The sequence below is a fragment of the Cucurbita pepo genome, chromosome 3 (assembly GCF_057944985.1).
Source record: "Cucurbita pepo subsp. pepo isolate OVF chromosome 3, ASM5794498v1, whole genome shotgun sequence".
Taxonomy (NCBI): Eukaryota; Viridiplantae; Streptophyta; class Magnoliopsida; order Cucurbitales; family Cucurbitaceae; genus Cucurbita; species Cucurbita pepo.
In genome coordinates, this window is record NC_141800.1 from 16,999,886 (window position 1) to 17,027,246 (window position 27,361).

The following is a 27,361-nucleotide window of genomic DNA, read 5'->3' on the forward strand; positions in this document are numbered from 1 at the left end:
ATGGAGAATTCCAATGGCAGGTACAGCTACAGACTACAGAGAGAAACAGAGAGAGAGACAGAGAGAGAGACAGAGAGAGACAGAGAGAAAGAAGGAGAGAGAGACAGAGATCCGTGAAGGAGACATGAATCGTGTTGAGATTCAGCTCAAAAGGGAAATTCTTGTCGACAACAATGGAGAGCCATGGTGGGTAACTGCCATCACTGGTAGCCGCACTACCAGACATCTGGGTCCCATCATCATCACCCCCACCTCCTCCTCTTCTTCACACTCATTCCGTCTTCCTCCTCAAACAACCCGTCCATTTATTTCTCTATTCCCCCTGTTTTCCTCTATCTTCATTCTCTCTCCATGGAACCACCCCTAGGTTTACTGAGTAGCAGCGCCATTGGCTCTTCCGGTGCCTCCAATGATGAGAATTCCGTTTCCAAGGCGAAGGAGGTGGATAAACACCAACCGGATTTGTCATCGGAGGAGTTTTCTTCCCCTGTTGAGGCTGAGCTCGAATTAGGGTTAGGGCTCAGCCTCGGAAGTGGGATTTCTACTGGAAAGGGTAAACATAGTGGTTGGGGTGACCGTGGCAGGATATTGACGGCGAAAGATTTTCCCTCGGCGATCTCTCCTGGTGGATCGTCTTCTTCTTCTTCTGCTAGATTCTCAGGCAGAGCTGCTGCTGTTTCTGGTGTTAAGAGGGCGGCGGAACCTGTTTCTCACCATGGCGATTCTCCGCCTCCGGCTGTCAGGTTGGGGGGAATGCTCTGTTTATCATTGATTATTTTAATGTTTTGGTTGTTGATCAAACAGGAGTAATGAACTTTTCTCTTTATTGAAATAAGGAATAATTAGAATCTTCGATTCCAAATTCATCGAACTGAAATCCTGAACTGTTTGTTAGTTCTTTTTAATTTTCAATCCTAATAGTTAACAGTGGAAAAGAGATTGTCTCGTTGTTGCACTGTTAGAAGTGTGTGGTGTGTGCAATCCTGTTAATGTAGCAATAGAAATCGATGAACTGTTGGCTTTTAATAGGATCTTCTATAACCTGAATTGGATACCTTTTTTGTTCTAATGTTCATCAAAGCCTGTCTTTCTAGTTGATCATCATGATCTATTCCATTGTTCTTGTTAGTCATATTCTGATCCATTGCCTGTTTTTCTATTTGTTCTTGTTTTTGGATGAACTGGAAGCAGTCAGGTGGTGGGATGGCCGCCATTAAGAGCTTACAGAATCAACAGCCTGGTTAACCAAGCTAAAAATCGAAAGTCTGGAGATGAAAAGGAGCTGCTTAGGTCCAATGGTGTTGCAGAGAAGATCCATGATGGCAAAAATATGAGTGCCACTGATACTGAAAAGGGGCCTCTAGGCTTTGTGAAGGTGTATATGGACGGAGTTCTAATAGGCAGGAAAGTGGATTTGAATGCCCATTCTTGCTATGGGACTTTGGCCCTGATTCTCGAGGACATGTTTTTTAAGCCCGCAGGAAGTGCCCCATCCTCTGGTTAGCTGCTTCTCTAGATCATCATGCCCATCTGTCTGTCTATCTATTAGGGGTGTACATGGTCCCGAAATAATTCGGGTTGGGTTGATCGGAGTTGTCGGGTTGAACGTACACCCTTACTATCTATTCACACACAAAGATATATATGTACATATGTGTATATTTCACTCTCTATATGTCTAAAGTGAGAAAATGTGGATTTGTCTTCTTTTTTGGGACCTGAACTAGAACTGACCATGGATGATGGATGGTTGATAACTGAGATTATTTGTACTGACTAAGAGTCGTCTCTCTTTCGTGGTTAGGCTCGAGTGGAGATTACGACGAACAAGCACCAAAACCTTCAAAACTTCTCACTGGCTCCTCTGAGTTTGTGCTCACCTACGAAGATAAAGAAGGAGACTGGCTGTTGGTTGGAGATGTTCCTTGGAAGTATGCACTCACTCATGAAAAAACAAGTTTATAGTTCATGGTTCATTTATTTACCATCTTTTAATGTCTGTTTTCATTGACTAGGATGTTCCTCGGCTCAGTTAAGAAACTTCGAATCATGAGGACATCTGAGGCAAAGGGACTCGGTACGTGTTCTCGTAATCCAATCTTGTAGTTGATTTTGATATCGTCGTTTTAGTTTCGTCGAGGAGGTCTAATTAATAAAACCGTTCAGAGGTTCAAGATGTCAAAGGAAGAAGTGAGAGAAATGGAATGAAGCCCATTTAGAACCATTGTGAAGTGAAGTTGGTGAACATGAGTAGAGCTAGAAAAGAGAGTGGTTTTGTTGATGATCATATTCTTTTTGCTTGTTGTCTTGTTTGATTCTCATTTATGGTTCTTGCATTTTTTGAATGGTTCTTCTCTAAACCATTAACAGCCCCCCACCCCATAGAAAGAAAGAAAGAAAGAAAGAAAGAAATCATCTTATACAATGCTACCTACAGGCTTATGAACTCGGCGACCATTTACGACTCTCTTCGCTTAAATCGACTAAAGTTGTTTTCTTCGCAAAGGGAAAGCTGGTATTCGCTGCATTGGTCGACTGTCTTTTACGAGTGCATTTCTTATGTTTGTGAATCGAGTCCGAATGTATCTTTCTATTTGGATTATTAACATGTTAAAGAAGGTGAAGATGGTTTCATCTTTTTCTTGGTGTTTGTCCTCTGTTTCAAACTTCATTTTGGAGTAATGCTAATATGTTCTCTTATACTCTTAAAGACCTTTGCCCATGGCCCTGACTCATTAATTCTTCTTCTCATTGATAGCATCTCATGTCTGTTAAGTTGATGATTTGATTCGATTTTGATGACTATATTAAGATGGAATGGTTTGAATATCATAAACAACCTCGCTCAACATCGACTTTTTGATCGAAATGTAATGATTTTGATCTTATGAACTAATACCAACTTGAAATACTTCGAATGTGATTATGTTTTGAACAACTTTCTAAGTGTTTAAAAAACTAATTCTCTTAGAACGGGTTAGAAACACACTTAAAAAACTAAAAAGTCTTTTAGTATGGATCAAGACGTTAATATCTAAATACTCCTTTTATTTGGTTGAATTTCAATGAATTTCAATTTCAAATCTTTACGGATTTGACTTTTTAACCATTGATTTCTCTATAATATGAACGATAATTTTTTTAAAAATAAATGTGAATATAACTTAGAAGATAAATGTATAATTTTCACGAACCGTAACACACATTATGAACTCCATAATGGGCGCTTGTTCTGAGTAATACTTATGTTAACTAAAAGAGAGGTGATTTTTGAATTTCGTTCTCGTCTGAAAAATACATATTGGTAGTAGCATCAAAAGGGTTATTTGGAATCAGGGTCTCTGTACGATTGTGGCGGGAAGAATCGGCAACCAGGGTTTTCAGTTCCTACAACCAGGAGTTGCGAACAACCCCATTTGAAAGGAGAGCACTGAGCTTCCAACAAGAACGAGATTGAGGTTCAGAGACATAGTTTTCATCCACCGCCATGTACTGGGTGGCTACCCGAAACGTCGTTTCTTTCTCCCGGTGGCGTTTTTTGGCGCTTTTGATTGGCTTCCCTCCGCGCAACTTCACCCCATTTACTCACTCACCGGCGTTTTTGTAATACCCCTTTTCTCTTCCTCTGGTTATCGCTTCCTTGGTTTCATTTCATGCATTATGGTGTTTCATTATTCGTCTTTTCTGTCATATTTCTGATTTCGGTCTCTGTTTCTTCATTTGGGTATGCTGGGTTTGGTGTGCAGTTTGTAAGTTCTACTCCTGCTTTGTGTCCATTGAGAGTCTGAACTTATTTTTGTAGCTTATGCTCTGAAGAGCTCGAGAAATGTGATAATGGCGGTCGTGCATATTCGACATGCTTTGAAATACTCCGTGTCACAGTTTGGAGAATTAGGGGTTTTGTTTCTTATCCTAAAAAGGAGAAGTCCCCACATTTTTTTAAATTTAATTAGTAAAAATTTCACTGGGAGAAGTTCCCTGTTTGCATCTTGTAGTCTTGTTTTCGAGGACGTTTGAACTTGTTGAATTGAAAGTCGGGGGGTCGAACTACTTTTCTGTCTGTAAACATCTTCGTTATTGTATCGTTTTCTACATGGGGGACTTCTTTGATTGGCAGAAGAAATTTAGGAATGCCACTATGAGATCCCACATTAGTTGGAGAGGGAAACAAAACATTTCTTATAAGCGTGAGGAAACCTCTCCCTAGTAGACGCGTTTTTAAAACCTTGAGGGGAAGCCCGAAAGAGAAAGCCCAAAGAGGACAATATCTACTAACGGTGGGCTTGGGTTGTTACAAATGGTATCAGAGCCAGACACTAAACGATGTACCAACGAGAACGCTGGGCTCCCAAGGAGGGTGGATTGTGAGATCCCACGTGCATTTCTTATAAGAGTGTAGAAACGTCTCCCTAGTAGGTGTGTTTAAAAACCTTGAGGGGAAGTCCGAAAGGGAAAGCCCAAATCGGGAAAGCCTAAAGAGAACAATATCTTCTAGCAGTATGCTTGGGCTGTTACAGCCACTACGTTTTCCACATTGGTTATTCTAACGCGTGGAATTTTACACGTAGAAACAGTGAAAGGCAACGGCTTGAGAAGTTGCAGTTTGGAAAAGGTAGAAAATATTCAGGAGGAAGCATCAAAGCTGCTAAGAAGTTTAAGAATATTAATAATGTCCAAGACGATAAGTTCCTTTCTCACATTTCATGGTGGAAAGAGGTGAACTACTAGCTTAAACTAAGAACTATCTCTTCCCATTATCTTGATGATGCCTTAATTCTTGTTGATATGCTGTGTGTCATGGTACTTGTTTCCTTGAATTTTCAGATGGTGGAATCATGCAAGAAACCCTCATCGGTTCAGCTGGTTAAGAGGCTTGACTTCTCCAATTTGCTCGGTTTAGATATTAACCTGAAAAATGGGAGGTGAGCTTGTGGGATAGCCTTTTCTTTCTTGTGGCATGTGCCTACTGAGAATCATTTTCCTGTTTGATGGGCTTAAAGGCCTTCGTTTGTTCATATGGACTTATGGAGATGTCATGTCATACGCTATGCTTACTGTTTTGCTGCAGTCTTAAAGAAGGAACTCTTAACTGGGAGATACTACAGTTCAAGGCAAAGTTTCCTCGAGAAGTTTTGCTTTGTAGAGTATGAATTTTCCCGTCTTGCTTCCCGATTTTACCGTGCAAATTGCCTATTTAGATTTCTATTATAATTAAAATTAGTTTATGAGAAAGCAATTTGTTTCTCTCTTTCTCTACAGGTTGGAGATTTTTATGAAGCAATTGGAATAGATGCTTGCATACTTGTTGAATATGCTGGTTTGAATCCTTTTGGAGGTCAGCGTATGGATAGTGTTCCAAAAGCTGGTTGCCCTGTTGTGGTATTGGATTTCGTCCGAAAAATGGATCACATGATTTTTTTGATATCTAATCCTTGTTGTTCTAATCAAAGAATCACTTTGCAGAATCTTCGTCAAACTTTGGATGATCTGACTCGTAACGGGTTCTCAGTGGTGAGCAACTGTGATGACCTTATTTTTATTTGATTATCCGAGTGATTTTCGCAATTTGAGTTTGAACCTCTCTTCGTAAAAATGAATACGCTCAACACCTATGAGAAATATTGTGATACTTAGACCAGGGATTTCATGTCTCTTTCCTTCTTGGGACTCCATCAAGTTCTTTTGAGTAGCATATCTTTGAATCATTCTTATCAGTTTGTTTCATTTGGTCCTATAGTGCATAGTGGAAGAAGTTCAAGGACCAATGCAAGCTCGTTCTCGCAAAGGACGTTTTATATCTGGGTAAATTCATGCGATAACTTGGTATTGTCTGCTAAATCTTCATATTGTATGATCTCGGTTCGATCCTCCACCTTTGCTATGGTTGAACTCAAAATTTTAGTTTTTATATTACCGGATATGCAATCCAGTAGTTGTTGTAAAATGGTGCTCAAGCACTTGCTCATATGGAAGTTTACTTGTGAATGAAAGAGGAAGAAGGAAGAAGAAGATTCAATGACTGGGATTGTTTGCGTGCGCAGGCATGCACACCCGGGCAGTCCCTATGTCTTTGGGCTTGTTGGGGTTGATCATGATCTCGACTTTCCAGAACCAATGCCTGTGGTCGGTAGGTGATTTAGTACATTCAGTTATTATTTAGTAAGGTATTTTATATGGAGTAATATTTGAGTCTTATCAGCTCATTGTTACTTACAATGTTGAATGCAACACATATAGGAATATCACGATCTGCAAGAGGCTATTGCATAAGCCTTGTGATAGAGACCATGAAGACATATTCGTCAGAGGATGGTTTGACAGAGGAGGCCTTGGTTACTAAGCTGCGCACTTGTCAATACCATCATTTATTTCTTCACACTTCATTAAGGAACAACTCCTCAGGTTTGAAAATTGTCAAATATGGTAGCAGATGCTTTGTTTATTGTGTGAACTGTGTAGCATAGGTTCTTGGTTGTTGATGTTTGGAAGAAGTATGCTTCTCAATCTGTGCCATTTAAAGAATATTTACGTTTTGATGTCGTGCGCAAGCTTATCACTTCACGAGCGGCTTCTTATAGGTACTTGTCGCTGGGGTGAATTCGGTGAGGGTGGTCGGCTATGGGGGGAATGTAATTCCAGACATTTTGAGTGGTTGGATGGAAATCCTCTTACTAATCTTTTGTCTAAGGTTTGCATTGCATCTGCATCTGCAACTCTTTTGTTTCTATCGAAAGCATAGCTGGACGTGTTATCTGTATTGACGTTAATTTACTTCATTTTCTGATCATTTCCAGGTTAAAGAGCTTTATGGTCTTGATGATGAAGTTACATTTAGGAACGTAACGATATCGTCCGAAAATAGGCCACATCCATTAACATTGGGAACCGCAACACAGATTGGTTAGTTTTATTTCACTTGGATTCCACAGAAACAAAAGCAATTTTAATCATGTTCATACATTAAATGCATATAGGTGCCATACCAACAGAGGGAATACCGTGTTTGTTGAAGGTGTTGCTTCCATCAAATTGTGCTGGCCTTCCTGCATTGTGAGTCGGAACAATTTTTAATTGGTGTCGAGATAGTTCTCTGCTAAGAACTTTGCTAGATTTCCTCTTCGTTGTTCTTCGAACATTTCAAATTGCAACTGAAATACATATATATATATATATATAGTTTTCGAATTCTTGTTTGTTGATTATGAGGCATTATCAACCATAGTTACAGACACAATTTCGGTCGTTGGAACCGTGATTCATGCACGCATACAAATATGTATTTTGATATGTGTTTCGTTTGCAGGTATATCAGGGATCTTCTTCTCAATCCTCCTGCTTATGAGATCGCGACCACTATTCAAGGTGATTCTGCGACCATGTTGATATAATTAAATTTACCTTAACCTATGAACTTAAGCTTTGGGGTTCATTGGTGATTTTACAAGTTCGTAGAACACTCTTCACTGTTTCTTGTACAATTATTCTCGGTTTTGTCGGTTTGAAATACCTTAAAACTAACAGAAATCCCTTAAAACATTGCTGTTTTCGTTACAATTCTTCTCGGTTATCTCTGTTTGAAATCCCTTAAAACATATTCTTAATCCTATTCTATTGGGTCAGCAACATGCAGGCTTATGAGCAATGTCACATGTGCAATTCCAGACTTCACTTGCTTTCCACCCGCCAAGGTATTGTGAATGTTGGAATGTTCAACTAAAATACGTTCGACATGCTACAGGCAGCATCCTCTTTCTAGCTTTCAACCATTCTGTTCTGTTCTTTTCAATCGAGGCATAGGCTATTGCATAAATCTATTTGACTTGTATCTATACGTGTTGCAGCTCGTGAAGTTATTGGAAATGAGGGAAGCCAATCATATTGAGTTCTGTAGAATGAAGAACGTACTTGACGAAATCTTACACATGCATAAAAATTGCGAGTTAAGCAACATCCTGAAATTGTTGATGGATCCTTCATCTGTGGCAACTGGGTTGAAAATTGACTATGAAACATTTGTAAGTATAAGTAGCAACTCACTTCGTTCGATTTATCTTGCCTGGCATCGACTTTCTTACTGAACTCTGCTTGATCAGTAGTGATTATGAAGTCATGTTACTTGTTTATTTACATTTGTATGCCTCGAACGAACATCGTGTTGCCTTATCGAATGGCTCCACTTTTAAATCATTGTCGTTAATACTCAAGCATCAGTATTCTATTCTTTCGTTTCTATTTAGGTCGACGAATGTGAATGGGCTTCCAGTAGAGTTGGTGAAATGATTTTTCTCGATAGCGAAAGCGAAAGGGATCAGAAAATCAGTTCTTATTTTATCATTCCTAATGATTTTTTTGAGGATATGGAATCTTCTTGGAAAGGTCGTGTGAAAAGGATTCACATTGAAGAAGTGTGTACAGAAGTAGAAAGTGCAGCTGAAGCACTGTCTCTAGCAGTATGTTTCCAACGCTCAGTTTTCCTTTTGTAACTCATTGGATCATTTCAGCCAATCAAAAACTCTATCAATTAGTGTCCTTGATGGTCATTTAATACAGGTTACTGAAGATTTCGTCCCGATCATTTCAAGAATCAAGGCTACGACTGCGCCGCTAGGAGGTCCAAAGGGAGAAATATTGTATGCTCGGGATAATCAATCTGTCTGGTTCAAAGGAAGACGGTTTGCACCAGCTGTATGGGCTGGAAGCCCTGGAGAAAAAGAAATTAAACAATTGAAACCTGCTCTTGATTCAAAGGGTAAAAAGGTCGGGGACGAGTGGTTTACGACGAAGAAGGTGGAAGATGCTTTAACAAGGCATGTGGTTTGTTTATAATACAACTCCTCTCTCATCATATTATCATCTTTTAGTGAATAAATAATGAACAAATCTATTTTGCTTCAGGTACCAAGAGGCCAATGCCAAAGCAAAAGCAAGAGTAGTGGATTTGCTGAGGCAACTTTCTTCTGAATTGCTTGCTAAAATGAACGTTCTAATATTTGCTTCCATGTTACTCATTATCGCCAAGGCGTTGTTCGCTCATGTGAGGTTGAATCCATATGCTTTTAATACCCTTTTCTGTTATTGATACTCATTCTCCAAAACTTCTTATTGCTGCTGATGAATGTTTTTGGTTTTTAAATGTTTTGAAGTGAAGGGAGGAGGAGAAAATGGGTTTTTCCTACCCTTGCTGCACCCAGTGATAGGTCCAAGGTATTCTTTAGCGACCAATGTTCCAGTTCGGTCGTGTCGTTGAGAATCATTATGATTTTGTTTTTAGTTGTTGGTTTCATATTCTGATTGGATTATAAAATAAAAGCAGGGGATGAAGCTGGTTGGACTATCTCCGTATTGGTTTGATACCATAGAAGGGAATGCTGTGCAGAATAGTATTGAGATGGAGTCGTTGTTTCTTTTGACGGGTCCAAATGGGGGTGGGAAATCTAGCTTGCTTCGATCCATTTGTGCAGCTGCTTTGCTTGGGATATGTGGATTTATGGTGCCAGCAGAGTCTGCCCTGATTCCTCATTTTGATTCTATTATGCTTCATATGAAATCTTTTGATAGTCCTGCTGATGGGAAAAGTTCTTTTCAGGTAAGCAGCCATTTGAATGTTATTCGTATGAACAGTGATAGTTTACAACAATTGGATCAGGAACAGAAATATAGAACCTTAATGTTGTGTTTCCCAACTGTATGGTAAGCTTGGTGTAGTGTTTTGGAACATTAGGATGTTTTTTTAGGAGTAAACAAGTTCAAGATGGTCAGCTTGGTATTGTGATTGCTGCTTTTTGTTGATGCATTGGCTAGACCCCAAAGGTTTTAGCTTTTTGTAGTTAGGATAGACAGATTTTTTTTAATAACACCTCTTCCTACACACATTCTATTCTATTGTGAGGTCCCACGTCGGTGTAGAAACCTCTCCTGAGTAGACGCGTTTTTAAAACTTTGAGGAGAAGCCCAAAGAGGACAATTTCTGCTAGCGGTGCACTTAGGTTGATACAAATGGTATTAGAGCCAGACACGGGGCGGTGTACCAGCAAGGACTCTGGGCTCTCAAGGGGGTGGATTGTGAAATCTCACATCAGATGGAGAGAGAAACGAAACATTTCTTATAAGGGTGTGGAAACCTCTCCTTAGTAGACACGTTTTAAAAATCTTGAGGGAAAGTTTGAAAGGGAAAGCTCAAATAGGACAATATCTGATAGTAGTGAGCTTGGACTTAGTTGTTGGAGTTTCATGAGTTTCATATGATGATTATGTATCAGGTGGAAATGTCAGAGATGAGATCCATCATGAGTAGAGCAACGGAAAGCAGCCTCGTACTTATAGATGAAATCTGTCGAGGAACAGAAACAGCCAAAGGCACTTGTATTGCAGGGAGCATTGTTGAAGCTCTTGATAAAGTTGGGTGCCTTGGCATCGTCTCCACTCACTTGCATGGTATATTCAATTTGCCTTTGGATATCAATAACACTGTGTTCAAGGCAATGGGAAGTGTCTGTACTGATGGCCGTACGGTTCCCACTTGGAAGTTGATCAGTGGAATATGTAGAGAGAGCCTTGCCTTTGAAACAGCAAAGAATGAAGGAATCTGTGAAGCTATAATTCATAGGGCTCAAGATTTGTATGTCTCAAATTATGTTGAACAAGGGATTTCAGGAAAACAGAAGATGAATTTGTATCCCTCAAATTCTTCTCATGCAAGGCTTAATGGCAATCACAAACCCCATCTCCTGTCAAATGGTGTTACAGTAGAAGCTGAACGCCCAAAAACAGAGAAAACTAAGAAAAAGGTTGTCTCTTGGAAGGAAATTGAGGGTGCTATCACTGCAATATGCCAAAAGAAGCTGATAGAGTTTCATAAGGATAAAAACACATTAAAACCTGCAGAAATCCAATGTGTTTTGATTGATTCTAGAGAGAAGCCACCTCCATCCACAGTCGGTGCTTCGAGTGTGTACGTAATTCTTAGACCAGATGGTAAATTCTATGTCGGACAGGTACACCTCTGACTTGCTATTTTATTTACCATCTTTCAACCTTGTCGTGTAGGAAAGGTTTCTGTGAGGCATTTTCACTAATTTTGTATGTGCTCTGAATTCATTGTTCGATTTTATTGGAATTTATGTATCACATACTGAACTATCGTCTTCTTTCCCTGTCATAGACTGATGATCTAGAGGGTCGAGTCCATTCGCATCGTTTAAAAGAAGGAATGCGGGATGCTGCATTTCTTTATTTTATAGTACCTGGGAAGAGCTTGGCGTGCCAGCTCGAAACACTTCTCATCAATCGACTTCCTGATCATGGGTTACAGCTAACTAATGTTGCTGATGGAAAGCACCGAAATTTTGGCACGTCCAATCTCTTATCAGAGAATGTGACTGTTTGTTCATAATTCAACAATCTCCTATCAGATGACTTGGTAAGAGCAAAAAAATGAGTCGATCTTCCTGCTGGATTGTATATTACAGATTGAAGAAATGAGTTGTAGGGGAATGAAACATAGGCTGCAGTTTCTTTTTGTTCTCTTCTGCAGTTATAACTCCATAGTTTACAGCAGCAGATAGGATCAATTTTTTTTATGCAGGAAGTGTATAGGCATTGTTCAACTAACAAAACCTTTATTCTACGCAGCCTCTGTTCCTTGCTTGATTTAGTTCAATATTATTTTGGTAACTTGATAGGATGAGAAGTTACTTGGTGTGGATAAAACTCAATGAATAGTTTTGTTGGGGAAAGGAGATTGCTGGAATGGAAGTCAATTTAAGAAATGGACTTGCCACGCCAATAAAAAGATAAATTCAGACAAATCCTATCAACCAAATGAACCATATTCGACTTAAAATTCTATTTCATTTCAGTACAGATAAGATACAGATAAGACTGTCGAGATTCTATGAAACTTTAAAATTTCATTTATTTCAATATGGATAAGAACAATTTTATACAATAACGAAACAAAGAAATAGAGCTTTTTACTTCATTTTTTTTTCATCAACTCGTCTAAATGAGTCGGTTTTGGCATAAATCATGAACTTCAATGGGTGATGAAGTAGATACCTTCTTGCCATGAAGCTTCCTGGTATTTTGAGCCATGAGGAACAGATGTAGGCATTTTTTGCTACCAGATGAGAGTGGATGCTATGGTAGTTGGGTTTTACACTTTCCTGTTCAATTTGGATAGTTCTTACTAGTTGACTGGGTATTGGTGGATCTAAACATTTCATAGCTGGGTTTTGGATTTGTGAAATCAGAGGTGGCTAAGGTGGGCTTTAGAACAATTTTCTAGCTTAGCCCTTAAGAAAAGAGTACTGATTTCACCACGTCGAACAGAATTACAATTTCAAAGATAAAACCAGATGGCTCAACAAGAACATGGTTAACAAATGAATTCTTTGAAGCAAAAGATAAAAGGAAAGCATTACAGAAAAAGGAGAGTGGGGTTAACTCATTTTCAGCTGGTTAATTTCTGTGGGTCCAAAAGTTATGTACAAATGATTTTGTTGATGCACTGCCTGGAAAGAAAGAAGGTAGAGGGTGTCCAATCCAAACCAAGCCTGGAGATGATGAATGAATCAACTTGAAATTGATCTCAAATGGGGAAGGAGAGCCAAAGAGAAAGCCAATGAGTTTGATTTTGAAACAAGAGAAAGGGTAAGGAGAGGGAGTGATGAATTTGAAAACAATGGTGGATTGAGGAGAATGGAAAATGGTGAAGGGAGTTGATATTATGATATCAAGCCAAGAGCCAGAAGTTTCTTTGGGTTTTGGTGTTCAAGAGATAGCCTGCATTTTGACCTTTCTTTTGTACAGCAACACAAGTGCACTTGCTGTTCTCAACCAAATACTCTGCTGTGTCCAACATTTTTGCCGCTTTCATTGCCCCTCCAGACCGTTTATAACTGCGTTTAATGAATTCACAACAAATGAAAACAAAAACCCTAATCTTCTTGATTTTGGATGCATGATCATACATATTCAGAAGCATCTCATTCATTTATTAAGGCAATCTCAGTTTAGGAGCTATGATAATTGTATGGAAAGCTCGAGAATCAATGAAAATGATGAATGGACGATAATTGTATGGAAAGCTCGGGAAGCTAAAATTGACAATTATGATGAAGGGAAGAAGACAAACCCTAAGATCGCTGTGGAGAGACTTCGCCTCTGCCCTATGACTAGCAGATCAACACCGAGAGCATTGGTTTGAGCCATAATCATGGAGGCTTTGTCTTTGCCTTCCAATTCAACCCTCACCGTCCGCACTTTAAGATTGGGATTAGCAATCTTGCAGGCTTTCTTCATCTCCTCAAGAAAATCAACCTCCACTTGTGGTCCTCCTTGGAAGCCGAAAGCGGCGGCGGCGGCAGCGGTGGCGGTGGCGGTGGCAGTGGCAGTGGCAGTGGCAGGGACAATGGCAGAAGCATGAGCATTGGCGGATTTTTCATTCGGCCTCTTGAGGAAAGTCGAAATGGCGTTCTTCCAAGAATTAGGATTATCGACATGGAGGAGAATGAGCTCGTCGTTCTGAACGAGAGCATGAGAAAGCGTATACTGGAGCGCAGCGGCGGACTCCCGGGCTGGATCTACCACCACCATGACATTTCTGGAAGGTGCCGTCGACGTCCGCCCTCCTCCCATGGGTGCCGTCCGGGGATGCTACCATCAACAGAAAGAGCAGCCGGCGCCGCTGGATCCAGAGCAAAAAAGAGGGGATTGAAGGGGTGGATGCGAGAATCAAAAGTGGGAAGGAGAAAGCAATATGAGGTGGTCATTTTGGTTTTGATCGGTTCGAAAACACAACTATATTAACAAATTCGGCTCTCTGCTGCCTTTCTTTTCCGTTTCCGGTCACGAACCTCCCAGAGCCTCTGCCTATTTGCTTACCATCCCATTTTTGCTTCCTTCTGATTCGGTCAATGCCTTCTTCCTCGCCCTTTACCCCTAATCTTTCTTCACTCAACCTCCATTAACATCTCCCCCCCTCAAATCTTGTGGGCGTGCCGGAGTGGTTATCGGGCATGACTAGAAATCATGTGGGCTCTGCCCGCGCAGGTTCGAATCCTGCCGCTCACGTTTCATTTTGTTTTTTTTAGTCTAGTTAGTCATAGTACAAGCTCGAAGTTAGTTGATCTCTTTTATCTGTTCTCTCCTCTTAATATTGGGTCTTGTCACGTTGTTGAGTTGTCAGCTTGTTTCTTGCAATTTGATATTTTTAAAGTTCAAGGGCTAAACACGTAATTTGACCGAACTTTCTTTTTAAATGTCGTGTCATTCTTCGTTTCAAACGGAGCTCTCCTCCTCTCTATCATTTTATAGCATGGTACAAGCTCGTAGTTAGCTGACCTCTTTTATCTTTTCTCCTCTTAATATCGGATCTTGTCATGTTGTTGAGTTGTCAGCTTGTCTCTTGCAATTTGATATTTTTAAAGTTCAAAGTCTAAACACGTAATTTGACCAAACTTTCTTTTTAAATGTCGTGCCATTCTTCGTTTCAAAAGGAGCTTCTCTCCCTCTATCATTTTCTCTACCTACTTTAATATTGGTGTAACAACTTTTTTCTTTTTCGTTTTTTTCTTATCGTAGAATATATACTCACTATCATTGTATCTAAATAGGAGGATCTCGAGGCTGTGTAAACATAAAGAAAACCTTTAAAGTCGATGTACATTTTCTTTTTCAGTGACTTTGTTACATTTTTTCGGTGACTTAGATAAGACATCAATGAAGATAAGTTGGCCATAAAATGTCTAATTTGGATTCTAAGTTTTGGTATGCGTTAAGGTAGGTCGATCATCGCTCATATCTTGTGTTCTCTACCGTGAAGTGATTAATCCAAGACAGATGTTGAAATAATCACTTTTGAAGAAGGTATACAAGATGAGAAGTGCCAAACAGCCATAAAATTTAGATATGTTTAAAATAGATATGTTTTTTTTCTAAAATAGAATAGATATGTTTAAAAATTTAAACACTAAAATAGAATCATTTTCAAAGTAAAAAGAGAATAAAATTTAGATTTTTTTTTCTCCTTTTTCCTTTTTTCCTATTTTATTCTCCTCCTTGACTGCAACAATAAAATAATAATAATAATAATAATAATAATAATAAATAATTATTATTATTAAATAATAATAAATAAATAAAACCCTTCTCTTCTTTTCCATGTTTGACTTGACCCAAGATTTATAAACTTTATTGAAATATTAAATTGGACCACAAAATATTTTTTTAACCTAAAGTATTTTTCAATTTTTTATGAAATAATTTTCATGACTTTAGTAAATTAAAGTCATATTTTACGACATCCAAACGCAATAATCATTTATGCTAAAAAGAATAATAAGAATAAATAAATAAATAAAACAAATTATCAAATATAAATACATTTTAATATTTTTTAAATCAAAATAAGCAAAAAGTAAATTATTAACAAGGAATCAAATTAAATTACATGCAGAGATTATCACAAAGAAAAAGGCAAAAAGAGAATAAAATATTTTTAAAAGACAAATAAAAGTTAAGATATTGAAATTAATTTTTTATTTTTTATTTATTCATTCTTAAAAAAATTGGAATCTCATTCTTCATTTAGTGAACCTACAAGTTTGTATCGTTCACAAGTAATATACACCAATAAATACAAAATAATAATAATAATATAAATTTAAAACCCGATATATTCATTCGAATCTAATTTACATCCTTCTCCGACATATTCTCGTGAGAAATAAAAATAGCCTTAAATTTAATCTCTTATCTTATCGGGAATCATCCATAAACTTTCCTTTTTTTTTTTTAATTCAACAAAGCATTTAAAGAGGAGAAGATTCAAACATATAATCGATCTTAATATACAATATACATTACATCACTTATCTATATACCTGATCGAGATACGAGTACTTACATTCATCAGTTTCACTTTACTCCGGCCTTTCCGAATATCCAAATATAGTTAATCTGTGAATACAAGTTGAGCATAGTTCAATAGATAAAATAGTCAGAATCGACCTATCAACCTATCGGTTCAAAAAAACATTAAAATCCTATGCAATGGAGTTGAAAGGATGATCAGATACCCACCACAAACAAGCTATTGATTAGAATAGAACCATACTGATAGCCCTCACTCAAAAGGCTGAACACTTTGAATGCAATCTGCTCCAGAAGAAAACATCATGATATCGTTAGTACAGTCGACTCAAACACTATGAACCTCTGACATTTATTATTGATGCATACCTATATAGAGTGCTGATGATGCTCAGGCTCATAACACATGATGATTACAGACAAAAGCAGCTTCCTACTAAAATAAAGAACAATAGGCAGGACTGACTACCCAACAATCAATGGCTGATTCTTAAAATATGAGAAAGAAAAAGGATATGGAGAGAGAAAGAGAGAGTTTAGAAGGAACAAAAGAACCGAGACTTCAACTGTACATCTGAAAGAAACTACTGTGCTAAGTACAAGTTTTAAGCCGATTATGGGCTTTGTAAATTACAAGCTATAAAGGTACAAAAAAGAAAAGAAAAAAAAAAAAAAATTCATGCTTACAAGCTTGGGAAACAGTTCTTGGCCTCAAGTTTCCCCGTGAAAATTCTGTATCTAAAGGCTTGATTCCAAAAGCCCAAAATCTGTAGAGTATTAGTGCACTGCCATGGTCTTGTGTTAAGATGCAGATATTCATACACTTTTGTTCTTCTTCACCCACCCATTGAAAAACTTGGCAGTGCCTTTTTTAATGTCTGTTTGAGCCAACAACATTGAATACAACAACGATGATACAGTATTTGAGTCAAAAAAAGGTTATGAATTACTTGATATGGAAGTCGAAACAAGTTTGCAGTCTACTTCTCTCCAAAAAAACGGGCAGTGCGACAGCCGATAGCTAGGATCGTCCTAGACGCGACTTCAAAAAGATTTTAAGCCAGACAACATTCCAACTCCCATCTGCACAGTTCATTTGAGGTATAGATTAGTAAAGTGGACTGATCAACACCGAACTAACTTCATTGTGGAAGGAAAAAATGGCTTCAATTCAAATATGCATACAAGCTAATCAGCAATATTCTGATATTAAGGATCAGCACTGAAACTCAGGGACTATTCATGTATCCAAGCAAAATCAAAGACGGTATGTAAGAATGGCTATCAATATGATGATATATAGACAATCACTAACTGAATAAAACACGATCGAAGAAGCCATTGACATCAAACAAGTCTTGTGCATAAATTTTTAAAAAGTTTTTACAAAATTCATTATCGATACCACAATGATCGTCTACTCCAATCTCAAAAAATAATTATCAGTATGCCATAATCTTAAATCTCTTCTCCATCAAAAGATCAAGAAACTATCATTCTATCAAATTAAAAACAAATAACCATTATGAAATTACAACCAACAGAAGAATAGGATCGAGATCACAGTAGCAAATAATGCGGTTATTCACTCGCCCCAAATTGATTGAAGGGTTTCAATACTAACATAGCTCTGGAACGGTTTACCTCTAAATGAATTTTGCTGTTCTATAGGTAGAATATATCTTTATAGACAGTTGAATGCATTTCCCAAAACAGGATCAAGATCGTAATAGCAAATGATGCTGTTATTCACTCACGCTGAATTGATTGAAGGCTTTTATCAGTAGCATAGTTCTGGAACAATTTATCTCTATATGAATTTTGCTGTCATATAGAAAATCACAGCTATAGTCTTGGTATGTTATTGGCAACAATAGAATTTTCACACACTCCTGAAATCTTCTCAACATTATTATCATCGTTAGATCTTCTAAACATCACAAACTTCTTAGTCCATTTGTTTTATAACAATCTATTCCTTTGACCTTCGATTAAGTTGAGCAATGCCTAAATAATAACAGATTCAGATCGAACTCACTGCAAACAATGAATGCTATTATAAATGTAGTAAAGAGAACCATTCATGGAAGCATTTTTGCTTCAAGAATTTAAGACTGTCCCAAGAGAAATCAAAATCAACACGCACTAATACAAAAGAAATCAAAATAAAATCAATTATGTAATAAGAATATTATGATCAGGTAAATGAAGTACACTTCACCGGGATATGTCAACCCTGAATAGAAGGTGCTCAATAAAAATAGTACTAACCAATTAGGTGAGACGGCTAACACTAGAATAGATGAACTATCGGATGTTATACTACAAGGAGCGTAGATCGAAAGAATGACGTATGCTGGGAATAACTTCCTAGAAGCTCCAACTAATTAGAAAAAAGTAAATTTACAGAACGCAGACCAAAGAAATCAGCAGTACCATAAGACCATAAGATGGGGTCATATCAAAATTTATGGATGCATTACTTTAATAACATAAAAAGTAGCACTAGACAGAGAAGTATATGCATAAATAGTACTCTGAATAAAAGTTATGTACATGCTAAAATAATATCATAACCCCCTTCTTGAGCACAATAACTGTCCAGAAGTTGAATAACCGCAATTAGAGAACAGTAAGGAAAGATGTATAAGATGATCCGGGAGTCTATTTTAATTAGAATTGATATGAAATGGGGAGGAGTTAGGTTACCTTGTTTCATTGATCTCAGCATTCGGAGCTGCTCATACTCAGAATTAATAACCTTTTCCAAATTAGTTACAGATAGCAAGTTTCCCTGACCATTCATCAGCCACACCGTAATCAATGCTAAGCTCTCTCAGAGGAGGGATGTTTTCCATCGCAAACAACATAAGATGAGGAAACATTAAGTTATTATGATCATATAATACGAACTGCACCAACACGTTTGGAGATGTACTATGGCTTATATAACAAGCAACATTCCTCATTCTGGATACATCCATCGCAAAATCGAGAGGAGGAACGGAAGGGTAAGATGGCCGCATATAATTAGAATATATTTGAGATAGATCACCCCATTCTGCCCATCTATCCGAAAAACGATTTGGATATATCAATGTATCACCATTCATAGAAAGAACTTGAGCTTGTTCCCTCGTGAGGACAACTCCTGCATATTCACATATAAAAGAACCAGCATGTATCAAGTCCAAAGATCTAACTCCCCAACCTGTTTCCCTGGACCTAAAAACCTCGAGTCGGTGCCTCAAGCCCTTCTGTGAAACACGATTCCGACATTGAGGGGGGCATTGACAGAATGGTCCGCATTCAAAAATTATAGGCTTTCCTCTCACTAGAAATCCATTCTGATCATAACCAAACTCCCCACCATTTTTCATAGCACAAAAGCAATCGTGAACACAACCTGAAACACAATTACACCCAGTGCCACTTCCTGACTGGTGAAAGGCGAAAGGTGGAAACACAGTTCTAACAAGATACTCATAATACAATGGTTCTTGATCGTTGTCAATATCATTGAACAGGAGAACTGGAACTGCCTCCTTCTTCAGTGAAATGTCCAGACTGAGATAACCAGAAGGTCTCAAAGACAATGGTCTAGTCCTGAGATTCTCCGCAAACTTGACAATGGAGCTACCCATTTCGGCTTGACCATCAATTCTCAACAGCTTAAACTTATAGACACCAAAACCCGACTTCCCCACATCAAACCAACAATCAAGAATTCTATACAGACCATCGTATACATAAATCTTACTTGTTACAATGCCCGAGTACTTGATACCTCGAATAACCCTCACTTCAATCCCGTAGTGCATGCTTCTCTCCAGTGCAAGATTCCCACCTTCGAGTTTCTGGTGCATACATTGTTTTGAAAATTTGTCTTGCCCACCATGACCCGTGTAGATTATCATGTCCCCCGCATCTTCATCGTCCTCATAACCCCCAGAAACAATTATGCTAGTGGCAATTGGCTCGCCATTGGAGCTCTGACTCGCAGGAACATAGTCAATTCCAGCTTGAGCCTGACCATGCAATCCAACAACACACAACTCCATCCTAAAGAAGAATAGATCGCCAATGTGCACCCCCGGAATCGAACCAACAATCCGTTTGTCTCGATTCAACCACAGACCACGCTCTCTCATCAAGGACGAAGCCCTCAAATCACTCCGAAGTCGCCGGATTAGTCCCGAACTCTTCTCCTCCTCCGACGTTGATAACACACGCAACGAATCGAAAATCATCCTGGTCCGTCTCACCACGTCTCGGAAGTACCTCTGGTCCTCAACCCCAAGATCAGTGACTCTAACGAGTTCAGAGGACCTTTTATCATACCTCCTCTTAGAGACCACCACAGTAGAAATCTGATTCTCCTCCGAAACTGGGACAATTGCCCGAGCATCAGGATCCACAACTCCTGCATCGCCATAGCTCTGAATTCCTTTACCAAAAGCAGACCTAAACAGCTGAGAAATGCGGTAAAATTCGGAGTAAACATTGTCCTTATCAGAGGAAATGGATGAAGACTGAGAAAGAGGGGTAAGATTCTGGTCGGACAAGGGGGTAGGAGCGAAGTCAGAGTTAGAGAAGAAGTTAGAGGAAGGGCTGGACAAGAAGGTTTGCTGAACTTGATGGGGCTGTTGGGTCTCCCGGGACTCGAAAAGATCGTCGAAGGGCTCGAGCTTAGGTTCAAGCTTGGGGGTCAGCAGCTCGCCGCGTTCAACAATTTTGTTAACAGAAGAGTTGATTGTGTGTGTTTTGGGGGATGTTGCGGCGGGTATTACAGCAGCGGATGGGTCGGGAAGAAGATTGAGGTCTTGAAATGGGATAGGAGAATCCATTGGCTAATAAGGTCCGAATCTTTCCACGCACTATACCACGGAGTTCTGGACATGGAAGATCGATTCCGGTCAGGTTCTGCTAGGGTTTTGCAGAGAGGTCAGCTGGAGCTTCCATGGCGTAAATCGAAGGCATAAGCAAAATTCGAGCACCATTTGCAAGAACGCTTCGCTTGATTTTCTTTTTTTTCTTTTTTCTTTTTTGGTTGAAATTACATTTTCAAGCCTCAATTCCATTTCTTACTTCTCTTTCTCTCGCACGATATTTTGTCTTCATCTCGTCTCACTCCTCCATCAAACCTATCGTCTTTTATTCAAAAATAATAATAATAAACTAAATTAATAAATAAAAAATAATTATTTTTAAAAAATCTAAAAATACATTTTTCCTTACCTTCAAAAATATCTTTAAATTTTTTATAAAAAAATAAAAAAATACTCTTACCATAAATACATAACTAAAAAAATACTTACCAAAACTTTTTAAAATAACATTAAAAAACACAATGGTTGATAGACGATTTTCGTATATATTATTAATAATAAAACTTTTTAATGTTTTTTTTGAAAATTATATTATAATTTCAGAAGTATTTTTAAAATAAAAGGATAAGATTATTTTTTTAAAAAAATTAAAAGTTACTATTGACGAGTATTTTTAAATATTTTAATTTTTTTTTCCACATATTTTTATAAATCCAAGACAAACTTCTTCTCCATGTTCAATTTTCATTCTATCGAGGAATTGCTTGTTCTTGTCCCATTATTTAAATAAAGATTTTAAATACTTTCACCAATATTTTAAATTAAGAAAATAATAAATAAACTGATAAGATAAGGAAATCAACTACAATGGGGTAAGATTCGGATTACCTTGTTGATCGAATATCTCAAGATAAGAACACTTATTTGAGATTCGAATCACTCTACAAGCAAGATTGATCATGTCGAGCTTGAATGATTCTACCTGCAACCTAAGGGAAATAAAAAATCTTAAAATACAATAACTCTAAATTAGTAACCTACCCAAAATTTATAACAATCAAACTTCATTCCTCTTCAACGTGGCATGAATTGAAACATCTTTTGATAATTTTGACAACATTTTCTTCACATCTTCATTGAAGTATATTGTATGATTGATGTCTCTTGGTTCGTATCATAAACACTACAAAATCAATAATCTATATAATCCAATATTATTTCATGTTTTTTTTAATTTATGAATATATAAAACTTGAAATTAAAAATTTTAAAAATTTATATTTTAAAAAGTCAATTAATATCTTCAAACTGAAGGTTCTTAAAAAGGTAAAGTACTAAATTACGAGTTATGAGCTAATAGATCATGGAGACTAGATGATAAGTGGGCCGAATGAAAAAGTACCACCAATTTTTTTTTTATTCTCGAGCAATTTTGTATTTATTTAATTAATAAATTTAAATTTTTTATTCTCAGCCGATAATTATGACTTTACGTTTAAATAGATTGACAAAAATTATAATAATTATAATTTATTTTAGCTAACAAAAATATCATTAACAATATGTTATACGAATTAGATCTGATGTAAATAATATCACACGTCACTTTTTCCTATTTATAATATTATTGAAAAATGTCTTCATTGTACTTTGGAATAAAAATTATATTTAAAATTTAGAGATATTTTTTTAATTTTAAAATGATTTTTTTTTTTTTTTTTTTTTTGTTCATAAAAGGACACTTTTGTTTGTTCTATCTTCTATGCAATGAGAATAAATTTCATATTTAATTAATGACGCACAATATTCAATAATATTGTCAAAGTACTTTTTGCAGAAAATAAATAAATAAATAAATAATAAATGCAAGTTGATTATTTCTTGTCGTCCCGAGAAACTCATTTCTTTTCGGTTTAATTCTTGAAAAAATTAATTATTTTTTACCCTTAAACCCTTTTAATTTTCAGTCTAAATTTTCAATTTAATTTTAATTAAATACTTATTTCTATTTGATATTTACTAATTCCATAAATATGTTTAGATTGCATTAAAATACTTATTTAAGTTTAACTTTTAATTTAATGAAATTTAATGTTTAAATTATTATTATTATTTTTTTTTTTTTTTTTTGTATATTATAGGAGATATCGCTAAATTAATTTTAATAATAATTTTTTATTTTCATATAAATTTAGAATAAGATTAATATTTAATCATTTGACTATTGAAAAAAATAATAATTGTTACATTAAATATATACAAGAATTCACCTTAACTAATGTAGTGTCGCGTATTGGTTTTTCTCATAAATATAATTTTTATTTAAAATTAAAACACTTAGATTACATTTTTTTTTCAAAAGTATTTGAACGTAATTTCTAAAAAATATTATGATGCACCGTTCATTCTTGTTAGTAGTCGATAGTAATAATGGAGGGCAAAGTCAATGGTAGTTGTTGATAAGGTGATCAACAATGTTGGTGAAGAGGTCGTTAGCAATGGTGGGTGGTGGTGGTTGCTTGATGTCACGGTTATACTTGTCCAACGCATATTGCCTCCAAATCTTTTTTACTTCCTTCTCCGTGTAATTAGGTGCTAAATATTTATGTCATGTCAATACAAGTATCTATATCTGTTTGCCAAAATCATGTCTATGTCTGTCACAGTTAAAATGCATTTGCTTTTCACCTATAACATTGATTTCTTTCGAAAGGTTCCTAGTGCATTTTTCTAATCAAACGTAACTCGAGATTCGATCGTACGTAAAGTTCGTTTTTTACATAGCTAACTTGTTCGTCAAATTAGAACAAGTGTTGTCTACTCGTTTTACGTTTTCGCAAGAGTGCGATTAAAAATGAATAATTTAATTGGTACGCTTCCAATAATTTTTTTTTTTCTTGTAGTTTTGTACTGTAAAGTAATTTACTCTTTTGTAGTGGGACCTGCCATAAAATAATTACTTTTTTTTATTATTAAAAAAAAAGCCATTTTAAAGAGGAGGGAATAATATTCTCATTTTCTCAACTTGTTTGTAGGCCCTATTATGTTCTTTTTAACGCCCCCTAAATGCTTGGGAGGATGCTGGCTCGGAGTGAATTATGAGATCCCACATGATTGGAAAGGAGAACGGAACATTTTTTACAAGGGTGTGGAAACCTTTTATTAACGGACATATTTTAAAAACCTTGTGAGAAAGCCTGGAAGAGAATGTCCAAAGAGGACAATATATGCTAGTGGTGGATTTGGACTATTGTTACAAATGGTATCAGAGCTAGATACCGGGTGATGTGCTAGCGAGGACGCTGAGTCCTGAAGGAGAGTGGACACTGAATAGTATGTCAACGAAGACGTTGAGAAACAAAACATTCTTTAAAAACTTCGAGCGAGATCTACACGGTTAGAAAATTATTTAAGACAATACATTACTAAAAGAGAATATATTTCATACTCTTTAATTATTACTCCCATTCAAAAAATTCCTTTATATGAACAAAATTTTGACCCATCATTCATGTAACCAATCATTTTCAAAGTAATGTAAATTAAAATAACGAAAAATAAAAAAGATATTAAAGTTAATTTAGAACAAAATATTAGTCGCACTTTAAGTCTTTGAAAATTTCGAAATAGTTGAAATTATTTTTTTTTTTAAATCTTTTTCTTAAAACGACCGACGAAAAGTTGTATAATAGTTGGTGGCTAAAAATTAGAAGACAAAAATGACATAATTACGACTCACTTTGATACCATTCATTACATTATTTAAGGGTATAATTGGAACTCACGCAAATAAAAAAAAATTATTAAATTTTAATTTATTTTATTCGGCTTTAGAGAAACAAAATTAATTTGAATTTATAAAATACATTAAAATTTCAAACTTTTAAATTATTTAAGTATTACTAGATAATTTTTTTTTCATTAAAATGGACATAAATTTTCTTTAAAAAAAAAATATAGATGGGCCTGATATGGGCCATATGTTCATAGAGAAAAGCCCAAACTTTACTTTTGGAGCCCAAAGCTTCATGTTGTCACAATCAGGAATAAAAGCCCAAACTTTGAAATATATTGTTGATTTTTTTTTCACCAAAATAAATAAAATATTTACTATAAAAATTGACGTCACTGTAAAAATTAATTACAAATGCATAATATCACTGTAACTATTCTCTTACTTATCACGTCAAATTACGTAAACTGTGTTGTAAATGACATCAGATTTTTTGTTATTCACTTATTTAGAAAATATATTATAATAATTAGTTATGAAATATATTTTAAATACTCGTAATCAATTAATATTTTATCTTAGGATTTAATTAGCAATATATTATATTTTATTATTTAATTAGTTTATATTTTCCCCTTATTTTTAGGTGGTGGACATTAACGAAGATAGCACTTTCGATCCCACTTCTATTTCTCATTCTTATATCAGAGCGATGAATATAATAACGATGTGTTAAATCAACCTCCGAAATTTTGAAGCTGAATTTAGCTGATTCCGCCGTAAGGAAATTTTGATATTTAAGAACACCAAGATCACTGCTCTGATACCTATGTTAAGAATGAAAAATAGAAGTGGGGTCGAAATTTTTCGACCCCACTTCTATTTTTCATTCTTAACAACTTTTATGTTCGAAAGTTCAAATTTTTTTTTTTTAAATGTCATTTTTTGTTTAATAAAAAATTTTAAAATTACTTTAATATGAATTTACCAAATAGGGTAAATATTTTTTTATATTTAAAATATAAATTATTAATAGTTAAAATAATTTTGGTGGATAGGTACAAGAAATTGTACTTTATTATTAATAAAGTGAACATCCCACATTTGTCATATCATCCATGTTCCTTTTTTTTTTTTTAATAATATTTTTAATTTAATTAAATTAATTAATTAATTAATTTTGTGGTTATTTCCAGAATCCTACTAACCCATGAGGTATTTTAATTAAACAAAGAAAAAGAAAGGAATCTTGTCATCTTTGTGATTATGAATCATATTCCTTTTTGAGTTTAAACAAGTGCAAGAGGCCCCTCATCATTTCTTTTTATACTATTCCTTAGATATCAAACGCCTTCTAGAAGACTCTAATCCGACCCGACATCATCTCCACATCATAATCACTTAAACGGGTGGGTGCACGAGAAAGCTGAGAAGCTAATCGTCAGTCGAACTCTTTATACTTACGACCCTTTGATGTTAGTTGCAATAGTAACCACCCTCACTGTCGTTCATAGTAATTAGTCTTCGTCATCATCATAATAGCTCATTACCCTTTTCGTCATTCTTAGCCGCCCCAACTAGACACTCATAGCTTCGCTTTGTAGACACTTCTCTTTCGTTTTTAAGAAACCCAATAATTGTATGAATCCATTATCTAGATGTTTCAAGACTCAAGTCCGTTGGTAGCAGATATTAAGGAGAGGTTTTCACACCCTTATAACGAAACGAATGCATCGTTCCCCTCTCCAACTGAGGTGGGATCTCACATCTCAACACTTATTAGATCCAAGTTACGTTCTTAAACTGAGTGAGTGGAATCGTTGCTGTAACAGCCCAAACCCATCGCTAACAAATATTGTCCATTTTGACCCGTTACGTATTGCCATCAACCTCACGATTTTAAAACGCGTATACTAGAGAAAGGTTTCCATAACCTTATAAGAAATGGTCTACTTCCCTCTCTAACCGATGCAGGATCTCACAATCCACCCCCTTAGGACCCAACGTCCTCACTGGCACACTACCCATTGTCTAGCTCTAATATCATTTGTAATAACCCAAGTCCACCACTAGCATATATTGTCCGCTTTAGCCCGTTACACATTGCAGTCAGCCTCACGATTCTAAAACACGTTTACTAGGGAGAGGTTTCCACACCCTTACAAGGAATGATTCGTTCCCCTCTCCAACCAATACGTGATCTCACATATTTCGAAGGAGAAGATATTTATGGTTGCCACTGATATGATTACAAGCTCGTAATAAACAAATACATGAACTTAAACATAGCTACGACTAGTCCAATATGATATACATAAATATTTGTTTATGAACTACAACTTTGATCTAAAGTGAAGCAAAGAAATCATTTGGGATCTCATTTTGATTTCATTTTGTAGCTTAAAAAGAAAAAAGAAAAGTTCTTATGAGTGTTTGAGCTGATCAAAACCTAAGATCTGAAGGTGAAGGGGAAAGATATGAGATTTGGATCCATCTGCTATCTGCAAACCCACTATCTATACCCAAACTTGAACCAAAATCCAACACCTGGCCTCTTCCCAATGACGTTTGATAACAATCTTAATAATATAATAAGCTCTCCAATAACCCATTTTGGAATCCAACTAATCTAATCTAACATAATTATAATCATCAAGAACACCCAATGAACACAGATGGTGCCCTCTCATTGCCCCCGGCACTTAAACAACAATGAAATGGCTATCACTTTTCCTTTTTGAGGCCTCACTTTGGCATCAAATTAACAGAACATTTCTATCCTGATTACCCAATGAAACATGTCACCTAATGTCTTGGCAGTGTTTTGGGCAGCTGTTCATTTCTTGGCTGCTTGAATCTCATCATCACCTAGCCCTCTAATGATACCAAAGGAAACTGAAAAGGAATTTACAAAAAAGGTCATATG

The 27,361-nt window shown here is 36.3% G+C and overlaps 4 protein-coding genes and 1 non-coding gene across 11 annotated transcripts; 3 read left to right on the forward strand and 2 right to left on the reverse strand.

Annotated features, from left to right (window-relative positions):
• The first annotated feature begins 30 nt into the window (after nucleotides 1-30).
• LOC111790563 (auxin-responsive protein IAA12) lies at nucleotides 31-2,710 on the forward strand. Of its 2 annotated transcripts, none has more exons than XM_023671513.2 (5): nucleotides 31-743; nucleotides 1,192-1,499; nucleotides 1,805-1,931; nucleotides 2,016-2,077; nucleotides 2,438-2,710. In XM_023671513.2, the coding sequence occupies exons 1-5, from the start codon at nucleotides 352-354 to the stop codon at nucleotides 2,443-2,445; spliced, it is 897 nt and encodes a 298-aa protein (XP_023527281.1). In that variant the 5' UTR covers nucleotides 31-351; the 3' UTR covers nucleotides 2,446-2,710. The 2 variants fall into 2 exon arrangements, with proteins under 2 accessions (XP_023527281.1, XP_023527280.1); XM_023671512.2 differs by having other exon boundaries at nucleotides 32-743; nucleotides 2,167-2,710.
• Nucleotides 2,711-3,268: 558 nt separating this feature from the next.
• Nucleotides 3,269-11,689, forward strand: MSH1 (MUTL protein homolog 1). Of its 5 annotated transcripts, none has more exons than XM_087122416.1 (22): nucleotides 3,269-3,603; nucleotides 4,569-4,716; nucleotides 4,825-4,922; nucleotides 5,069-5,144; nucleotides 5,260-5,379; nucleotides 5,464-5,511; nucleotides 5,738-5,802; nucleotides 6,042-6,127; nucleotides 6,238-6,402; nucleotides 6,579-6,688; nucleotides 6,795-6,900; nucleotides 6,975-7,050; nucleotides 7,304-7,362; nucleotides 7,621-7,688; nucleotides 7,842-8,015; nucleotides 8,238-8,450; nucleotides 8,551-8,807; nucleotides 8,896-9,039; nucleotides 9,144-9,204; nucleotides 9,311-9,586; nucleotides 10,260-10,994; nucleotides 11,162-11,689. In XM_087122416.1, the coding sequence occupies exons 1-22, from the start codon at nucleotides 3,488-3,490 to the stop codon at nucleotides 11,390-11,392; spliced, it is 3,432 nt and encodes a 1,143-aa protein (XP_086978542.1). In that variant the 5' UTR covers nucleotides 3,269-3,487; the 3' UTR covers nucleotides 11,393-11,689. The 5 variants fall into 5 exon arrangements, with proteins under 5 accessions (XP_086978542.1, XP_023527282.1, XP_086978543.1 ...); XM_023671514.2 differs by having other exon boundaries at nucleotides 9,314-9,586; XM_087122417.1 differs by having other exon boundaries at nucleotides 4,575-4,716.
• Nucleotides 11,690-11,889: 200 nt separating this feature from the next.
• On the reverse strand, nucleotides 11,890-14,135 carry LOC111790565 (uncharacterized). The gene is made up of 2 exons (XM_023671517.2): nucleotides 13,136-14,135; nucleotides 11,890-12,899 (listed from the first exon to the last, which is right to left on the reverse strand). The coding sequence occupies exons 1-2, from the start codon at nucleotides 13,636-13,638 to the stop codon at nucleotides 12,734-12,736; spliced, it is 669 nt and encodes a 222-aa protein (XP_023527285.1). The 5' UTR covers nucleotides 13,639-14,135; the 3' UTR covers nucleotides 11,890-12,733.
• TRNAS-AGA (transfer RNA serine (anticodon AGA)) lies at nucleotides 13,992-14,073 on the forward strand. Its single transcript has one exon. It is a non-coding gene; the product is annotated as a tRNA-Ser (tRNA).
• A 1,519-nt stretch (nucleotides 14,136-15,654) lies between the features above and the next one.
• Nucleotides 15,655-20,919, reverse strand: LOC111790983 (histone-lysine N-methyltransferase family member SUVH9-like). Of its 2 annotated transcripts, XM_087122749.1 has the most exons (4): nucleotides 18,583-20,919; nucleotides 16,561-16,956; nucleotides 16,084-16,158; nucleotides 15,655-15,960 (listed from the first exon to the last, which is right to left on the reverse strand). In XM_087122749.1, exon 1 carries the CDS (start codon nucleotides 20,718-20,720, stop codon nucleotides 18,645-18,647), a length of 2,076 nt encoding a protein of 691 aa, XP_086978875.1. In that variant the 5' UTR covers nucleotides 20,721-20,919; the 3' UTR covers nucleotides 15,655-15,960; nucleotides 16,084-16,158; nucleotides 16,561-16,956; nucleotides 18,583-18,644. The 2 variants fall into 2 exon arrangements, with proteins under 2 accessions (XP_086978875.1, XP_023527901.1); XM_023672133.2 differs by lacking the exons at nucleotides 15,655-15,960; nucleotides 16,084-16,158 and having other exon boundaries at nucleotides 16,417-16,956.
• Nucleotides 20,920-27,361: the final 6,442 nt, after the last annotated feature.